Below are 8,940 nucleotides of genomic sequence, written 5' to 3'. Positions count from 1 at the left end.
ATACGTCCGGAGGTAAACAAAGCAGGACGCTGCCAGGAGCACGACAGAGTACTGAATGGAGCAGCAGTCGTACCAGGAGGTGTTACAGAGCACAGGGACAGAGAGTACCAGGAGGTACGACAGAGCAAGGGACAGAGACAGGATACTAGAGTGTGCCAAGAGGCACTACTGAGTATGAAGCAATGTAAAAGTTCAGAGCAAGTGCTAGGAGCACAATAGAATACCAGACAGAGCAGAGGACCTGAGAACAGCGCACGGCCTGACTGGGACTAAGCAGACCCAGCCAGGAAGCACAACAATAATCAGGCACCTCCCATAGGGGAGGATGGCCTGATATAGCACATGACCAAGACAGGGTCCGGGTCAGATCCTAGCCAGAAAGCACATGACCACTATAGCTTCCGGGTCAGGTCCTCCATTACCATAGAGGAGACTGACCCGGAGACAGCACTGACAGGAGCGCGCAAGCGCAAACGTGACATGGAGGGGGAGCCCCTAGGACGAGAGCTGCGCGTGCGCACCCGACGGAGGCCCCGGAGGGACCGCCGTGCCGGAGGGAGTGACGTCGGGACCGAAGCCCCGCCTCCTGGTGAGCGCGGCATGACATTTATCTTTTAACATTGGTTTTATATATTTTCAATAAACATCACATTTTATATTCTATTTGGTTCTTTGTGCATCATCTTCCTTCATATGTTCAGTCTTGCAATTGTTGCACTATAGCCTTCTTACAATATCCTTATTTTGACTATTTATTATTATTATTTTCCTGTTTTTATTAGTCAATATATGTTTCTATATTTTTTAAAAAGATAACTAAGTGCCTTCATAGCCATATAATGGGGCATCATATAATGGGGGATCATTATGTGGCTATGAAGGTACTTAGTTATGATAATGAGCTCAAACACTTCCTAATGGAAGTTATATATGAAAATAATCTGTTCATAGAGGAAGATCACTTCACCACAAGTAGCAATTGTAGGTTTCAAAATCAACCATTACTCAACCATAACTTGAACCAGAAACTCAATTTTCAGAGGCGTTTGCCCCTCATCAGTTCAAAGCAGAACTCCTTTGGCTGGGTTCGGGGCTTCTGTCTAGGGGTCTAAAGGGAAAAGTTGTTTTCTCGTGAAGAGCTCCAAGTCGACAAAGGGCGATTTAAAGCCCATGCAATGCTCCTCTGGGAATCTAAGGGCTTGATCACACGTTGCATTTTTGCTGCGTTTCCAGGATAAAAAAATGCTGCAGTTTACAGTACCAGCAATATGAATGACATTTCTGAAATTTTTTTTTTTCCCTTGTACATTTTAACCAACAATATATTTTTTTCCAAGTCTGGAGCATGTCAATTCTTTCAACGTTTTTTCAGCGCTTTTCAACAATGAGTTAGGGGAAAAAGAGCAACTAATAATGCCGCTAAACGCACATAAAAATGCATTAAAAAAACCGCACATATTGTACGCCGCGTTTTCCCTGCCAACACTCTAGTTTTTGGTGCAGAAAATACTCAATGGGTGCACATACCCATGCTCAACCTCCACTCCATTCAGATGAAGCTCTCCAGGACCCCATTTTTAGGGGTCACTGCGGGTCCCAGGGCTCAGATGTTCGGCGTTACCTATCAATAGGGGATAACTTCTTAATTTGGTCTAAACGTTATAATATGGGCTGAAAACCCTCCAACCAAATGTAAGCAGATGGGTGAACGGGAGCTGAGCTCCACTCTTATGTACGCAGATTAGGTCAGTCATTATGTAATCAGTGGTACATTACTTATATCCTGGAGCTCAGTTCCCATTCATTTCAATAGGAGCTGAGCTGCAGTACCTGAGAATGACCACTACATGGTGTAAGGAGCTGAGGTTGTCCTGCTTCTTGTAGCAGTGGCACCACACAACAGCTGATGGGTGCGGGTGCCAGACCCCGCCAATCTGATATCGGTGACAGTCCTGGACAACCAATTAATGTTCCTGTTTGGTCACATTCTGGAGATCACACATGATGACACCACACTGGGGATGGAGGAGTTAGCATTTTATTACTATGCAGTCACGTGACGCGCTCGGAATGTGCAAACCGTTTGGAAGCTGTGGCTCGTCTGACTCAGAGGAGCTAATCCTAGCAGGAGGCAGATGTGAGAGGGGGACAGATCGTCAAAGGGTACAGCGGGCAGAGTCAAGAATATGGAGGGGGCGGAGATGAAGGGCAGTTCAGCAAAGCTTCATGTTCTGGCCATCTTGGGTCCTCGCCATAGGTTTTGGCTACGGTTCTACGGGTTCCTCTCTACATTCATGGCTATCTATCCTGGTCCCGGGTTCTAGTTCTGTCCACGACTGAGATGGCTGAGTGTTTGCATCCTTGGCTTTTGTTGCAGTTCTGTCTTTGGTCACGGCGCATCTCCATCTTCAGCACAATCACTATGTATAGCTTGTTTTGGTTTGTGTGTCTCTTATCAGCCCGTGGCTGAATTATCCTTGGCTTGACTATGATCTGTAGCTCTGCTCTGTCCGGCTCTCTGCTTCTGCCTGTGGCCCCGGTAGACCCAGGGATGAAGTGTGGGGAGCTCCGGACTCTGGTTCTGAACCGGCTCCGGATGCTGGCGTTCTTATCGTAACATTACAGGACTGAGTGCTTCTCTACAGGGCAAGTTAAATCCCGAGCAGCAGGTTCATCGAGAAACCAAAGCAATTTACCGTTTACTGGGGAGACCCGAGCGGCCGGCAATGGATCGGACTCCTCCTGCAGGATGCGCTGGGAGAAACATAAGACGCGGTAAATAAATTGAATTGGTAATGGTTTATTTCACTTTTTTGAAAATTGAATACAAGAATGGTTGTTCAAAATGTGCGTTTAAGGGATTTTCTAGGACTAGGACCTTGGTGGGAGTCCAGGTCTGTACACCACCCACTGATCGCTCAGACCACTGTGCAAAAGGGCTCAGATCAGCAATCAGAAATACTAAAGTGCTGCATGAGTGTGCACACAGTGGTGTACAGGCTCAACAGAAACTCTATGGGGTCTGTACACCGATGCATGCACCCTCATGCAGGAGCTGAGCGTTCCTGCCTGGTAAGTGGAGCGCTTATACAACGTGGTTTCACCAATCGGTGAAGGTCTCAGAACCCAGCGCCCACCAATCTAAAAAAAAAATAATGCTTCAGACACTTTAAATGCTGATGTTATGTATTTTTGTAGCATACCCTCTTAATTATATCCTCACGGTTCCCTTGCTCCCACTACAGGTCTCCTTATTTCTCACGGTGCATATGCAATGTTTGCAATACCATCTGAGCAGTGGAAGATCATGTACATAATGCCCAGCAAGTGATTGGATATGGTGCTAACAGGTGAGGCTGTCGCATGACCTATATAATTTGCAAACACGTGTTTCGGGGTGTTGCCCCTCGTCGGTGCAAAGCAGGAGATCCAATTTGGCTGTATGAGAGGATTCTGACTGGGATCTAAGAGGTAATGTTTCTCCTTGTGAAGGGTGACATGCCAGTGTAATAAAGCTTTACACTGATGAGGGGGCCATACACCCGAAACACGTGTCTGCAAATTGAGATTCTGATTTGGCTTTTATCCTAAGTCATATGGCAAGGGTCGACAAAGGGTGGATGGTGACTTTTAGGATTGCTAGTTCCAATAGGTAGAGCTAGAGTTCTCTGAAGAGGCAATTTGCATATTTAATTTCCCAGAGAAACATTGCATGGCTTATAAGCCTCCTCACTCTGACATGTCAGGGAATTCACTATCCACAAGGACAAACGTTACCTCCCTAAAATAGGATATAAGGTGACAACTTAATCCCAGACAATCCTTTTAAATGATGTACAGTATGTGATGTAGTGAATTACAGGGGGCCTATGGGGACTTGATGTGTAGAATATGAGTTGGGTGAAGAACGTGTTATCAGTCAACTTACTTTTAAAACTGCAGCTTTTCCTTCTCCTGTGGCCACAAAGACGACGGTCTTAGCTGCGTTGATCACTGGGAGTGTGAGTGTGACTCTCTCCGGAGGAGGTTTGGGGGAGTCACTAATGGGAGCCACAATCTTATCTGTCACCTGATGAAGAATCACATAGGAGAAATCGGTGAATGAAGGGAGTAAAGCCATAGGCACATATTCCACTCTGTGTATATGGATAATTAATGTATATAAGAAATGCAACCAAAAATACAGAGTAGTACCTGCAGTGCTTTTTTTATGCTGTAGGTTCCTGTGAACATACATTTCTCGTTCGCCTTATTGGGGGACACAGAGACCATGGGTGTACGCTGCTGCCACTAGGAGGCTGACACTATGCACAAAAAAAGGGTTAGCTCCTCCTCCGCAGTGTACACCCCACCGACCGGCAGGAAATTCCTCAGTTTAGCTTAGTGTCAGTGGACACGGGTCTTTAATTAGACCCATATCTACCTCGATGTGCGTCGTTCCTTTTCAGGTTTCCGGAGGGATACAGTGTGAATGGTCACTACTGTACTCCCACAAGAGACTATGAGTACGGCGTGTACTGCCACCCCGTATCCTCATAGCTCTCAGTGGCGGGACCACAGCTTAGCACGGGTGCGTGCCAGCGATCAGGAGAGTCCTCGCCCCCCGCCTTCCACCCACTCGCCTACCAGAGCCTGTCGGTCGGATGAGGCGCGGATACCACAAAGACGCGGACAGCGTGGGATATATCAGGTACCTTTATTGCAAACGGAGGTGAGTATGCAGTCCAAGACGCGGCCCCCTGGCGGTTTCAGGATTCTTGGGAGCGGTCGCCGAGGGAGTACTGTGGAGTCTCTGCGCCGCCCGCGCCTCCCGGCGGCCGCCGCATTCGTACGGGCCCCGGCTGTTGCGCGGGCCTTGTTCTATGCCTTTCCACCTCCTTCTTTCTTCGGCGTTCGGCATGGGATCCAGGTGATAGGTAGGGAGGTGGCCGCGGCGACGCTGCGAGACCTCCGCGCCGCCCCGCGCTGACAGGCGGCCGTCGCCATTAATTTAGTCCCCGGCTTCATTTCGGGCCTTCTCTGACGTCGCCGGCCACGCCCCCCGCTCTCTCTCTCATAGGCGGGCTTCTCTCCCGCCCGTTCTAGGACCACCCACCGCCTCTCAGAGCCTGCGGTGGGCAGCGGGCGGTACCCTCTTTGCCTCAGCTAGCTCCGCCCATCTTCTTCGTTTGAAGGCGCGCATTTATCCTGGTTCCCTCAGGCTGCCGCCATTTTATCAGCCTGTCAACCAGACACAGAGGGATTCCACGTTCTCCTCTGCTGGGACCCTGCATCTTCAGACGAGCCGTGTATCAGCACCGTTGGGGACACCGCATCGTGAGTAGCTCTGCAACTGCAGACTGACACCCTTCTCTGCCTTCTGTCCCCCAACCTTCCAGCATTTCCGCAGGTTTCTTCATTATCCTAACTCTAAGGCTGAGCGTGGCCGTCCGCCTGCCCCCACCCCTCTGCCTGGACTGCAGCAATCCCATTCAGCATGACTCCGTCCAGGAGCCGCCTATTGGGCCACGTGAAAGCGAACCCCCCATTCCTGGTTGGGCCTCGTCTCTTTCACAATCTGTGGCAGGCCTCACCAGGGTGTCTCAGTCCATAGTAGCCGTCCTTGATAAGTTGCCCCTGGACACTTCTGCAGGGTCCAGCAGGTCACATGAAGCTCCATCTGAGCCAGCCAGCAAAAGCCGCAAAAGGCCCAGACAGGATCTCCGGCCGGGATCCCCTCCTGGCCTCACATCCCCACATAGTCCTTCCCAGCAGTCGCCCTCCCGGGCCTCCTGACCCGAGTCAGGTGAAGCGTTCTCGGATGTGTCATCCGAAGGGATCTTAGAGCTGGACGCGGACATGAAGGTTACGGTACAGAACCTCATTGCTGCGATTAACCACACCTTCGAAATCTCAGACTCCCCTGCGAAATCCTCAGAACAGGAGGTTTCGTTCAGACGGGCAGAAACACCTTCAAGGGTCTTCGCCTCCCACTCTGAGTTTGGCAAGATCCTTACCAGGGAAAGAGAAAATCCGACCAGGCGCCTTCAAAGAGGGAAGCGCCTCGGCGTGCTGTACCCGTTTGCCAAGGAGCTCACCAACAACTGGTCTGCTTCCCCCTCGGTAGACGCACCCGTGTCCAGACTGTCTAACAGCACGGTCCTCCCGATTTCAGGTGTGGCGTCACTAAAGGATTCGAATGATAGGATTATAGTATCCTTAGCAAAGCATACGAAGCGGCTGCAGCGGTGCTAAGCCCAGCCTTCGCTTCCTCTTCGGTAGCAAAGGCCATAACCACTTGGGCAGAGGATCTCTGCAAGGGCATCCTAGGTAAGGCCCAACCAGAGCAATTGGCCGAACTGGCCAACCAGATCTCCCATGCAGGGGATTATCTGCTCTCTGCCTCCTTGGATGCCGCGTCTTGCGCAGTTCAGGCGTCAAGCAGCGTTGTGGCAATCCGACGTGCAATTTGGCTCAAGGCTTGGCAGGCGGATTTGAATTCAAATAAGTCCCTTACCAATCTGCCTTTTCAGGGAGCGCGTCTCTTCAGATCCCAGATGGATCAGATTATTAAGGACGCCACTGGAGGCACGAGTTCCCTCCTCCCTCAGTCCAAGCCTCGCAGACCTCCGCTAAAACGTCAGTTTCGGCCCTTTCGGACATTCCACCGTTTCAATACGGCAGACAACTTCACTTCCGGAGTGATCGTGCCCGTCCCCGAGTCAGAACGGTTCACAGGGTTTTACTCAAACCTGTTTGTGGTACCAAAAAAAAAAAAAAAAAAAAAGAGCGGTACAGTTCGCCCCATCTTGGACCTCAAGTTACTCAACAAGACAGTCCAACTGCGTCATTTCCGAATGGAGTCTCTGGTCGGTAATCGCTTCCATGGAGACGCAGGAGTTCATGTGTTAAATAGACATTCAAGATGCCTATCTACAGTACATGTTCCCATATTCTCCGGCCATCAGAAATTCCTGTGATTCGCCAGGAACATTACCAATTCGTTGCACTGCCGTTCGATCTCGCCACCGCACCCAGAGTATTTACGAAGATCATGGCAGCGTTGATGGCCTTGTTGAGAATCAAAGGTCTCGTTCTTTTTCCGTACCTCGACGACATTCTGATCGAAGCTCCATCCTTTCATCAAGCTTGCCAAAGTCTTACCATCGTCCTCGACACCCTGTCCAATTTCGGGTGGCTCATCAACAAAAGGAAGTCCTGCCTTTTTCCGACACAACGTCTTGTGTTTCTGGGTCTATTGTTCGGCACTCGTCTATCGAAGGTTTTCTCCCACAAGAAAAGATTTGCTCCCTGCAGCGGGATGTGCGAGCGCTGCATATCTTACGACTTCCATCTCTCCGGACAACCATGAAAGTCCTGGGAAAGATGGTGGCAGCGACAGAGGCGGTTCCATTTGCCCAATTTCACTCCAGACCCCTCCAACGCCATACTGTCTCGGTGGAACAGGTCTGTTCTTTCCCTGGACCGCCCATTTCGTCTTTCATACCGGGTCAAGCAGTCCCTCAATTGGTGGCTGATGTCTCCTCTCATCTCCCTAGGACGGTCATTCCTTCCCATTCACTGGCAGATTGTGACAACGGATGCCAGCCTCCTCGGCCGGGGGCAGTGTTCCGCAGTCACACTGTTCACGGTCGACGGTCGATTCAGGAGTCAGCTCTGCCGATCAACGTGCTCGAGATACGAGCGATTTATCTGTCTCTTGTTCACTGGGAGAGTCTTCTCAAGGGCCTGCCTATCCAGATTCAGACAGACAATGCCACAGCGGTGGCATATGTCAACCGCCAGGGGGGGACACGGAGTGTCTCAGCCCTGGCAGAAGTGTCCAAGATTCTTCACTGGGCAGAGCTTTCAGTCCCGGCAATATCCGCGGTGCACATTCCCGGCGTGGACAACTGGGCCGCCGATTTTCTCAGCCGCGAGGGTCTCGTGGCGGGAGAGTGGTCCCTACGTCCGGAGGTATTTCTTCAGCTTTGCCGTCGTTGGGGAACCCCGGACGTAGACCTGCTAGCTTCTCGCCTCAACAGGAAAGTCCCACAGTTTGTATCCAGGGCCCGAGATCCTCTCGCAGTGGGCGCCAGCGCTCTGGCCATTCCTTGGTCGCAGTTCAAGCTCCCCTACCTATTCCCTCCTCTGCCTCTTCTTCCCAGGCTGTTGAAGAAAATCAAGGCGGAAGGAATTCCAGTCACTCATCGCCCCGAATTGGCCCAGAAGGGCTTGGTTCACGGACATCGTCAACCTTCTCGCGGACGCCCCCTGGAAGCTTCCAGACAGGGCAGATCTGCTGTCTCAAGGTCCGATTTGCCACTCCAATTCTCGGCCACTCAATTTAACGGCGTGGCTGTTGAAACCGAGGTTTTGAAGCGATCAGGCTTTTCGGATCGAGTTATTCATACTATGATCCGGGCCAGAAAGCCATCGTCTTCCAAAATTTATTACCATACCTGGAAGGCCTATTTCACTTGGTGCGAGTCCAACGACATTCCGCCCATGCATTTTTCGCTCCCTTCTGTCCTGGCGTTTCTTCAGGCAGGGCTTGATGCAGGCCTTGCCCTCAGCTCTTTAAAAGGTCAAGTTTCGGCGCTGTCCATTTTATTTCAGAAGACGTTGACCTCCCGTCCTCAGGTCAAGACCTTCCTTCAAGGAGTGGCTCATACGGCTCCTCCGTGCCGAGCGCCCGTAGATCCTTGGGATCTTAATCTGGTTCTTGAGGCTCTGCAAGGTCCTCCCTTTGAACCTCTCAGGGAAGTTTCCCTAGCCCTCCTTTCATGGAAAGTAGCCTTCCTAGTAGCCGTCACCTCCATCCGGCGCGTGTCGGAATTGGCGGCCCTCTCTTGCCGCTCTCCTTTCTTACTACTCCACCAGGACAAGGTAGTTCTGCGGCCTCCGTCCTCTTTCCTTCCTAAAGTGATGTCCACTTTCCACATGAATGAAGATATTGTT

At 50.9% G+C, this 8,940-nt stretch overlaps 1 protein-coding gene across 3 annotated transcripts in view; it reads right to left on the bottom strand.

Annotated features, from left to right (window-relative positions):
* Window positions 1–2,022: 2,022 nt before the first annotated feature.
* PGLS (6-phosphogluconolactonase) overlaps window positions 2,023–8,940 on the bottom strand; it is a 46,631-nt gene continuing 39,713 nt past the window's right edge. For all 3 annotated transcript variants that reach the window (XM_073588709.1, XM_073588707.1, XM_073588708.1), the window contains exons 5-6: window positions 3,929–4,069; window positions 2,023–2,754 (exon numbers count right to left, since the gene is read on the bottom strand). In XM_073588709.1, coding sequence (XP_073444810.1) covers window positions 2,620–2,754; window positions 3,929–4,069 — 276 coding nt within the window. In that variant the 3' untranslated portion in view covers window positions 2,023–2,619. The remainder of the gene's footprint in view (window positions 2,755–3,928; window positions 4,070–8,940) is intronic.

This window comes from Dendrobates tinctorius, unplaced genomic scaffold (genome assembly GCF_039654945.1).
Source record: "Dendrobates tinctorius isolate UK_male_01 unplaced genomic scaffold, ASM3965494v1 ptg000104l, whole genome shotgun sequence".
NCBI lineage: Eukaryota > Metazoa > Chordata > Amphibia > Anura > Dendrobatidae > Dendrobates > Dendrobates tinctorius.
This window is presented reverse-complemented; position numbering and strand designations above follow the sequence as displayed.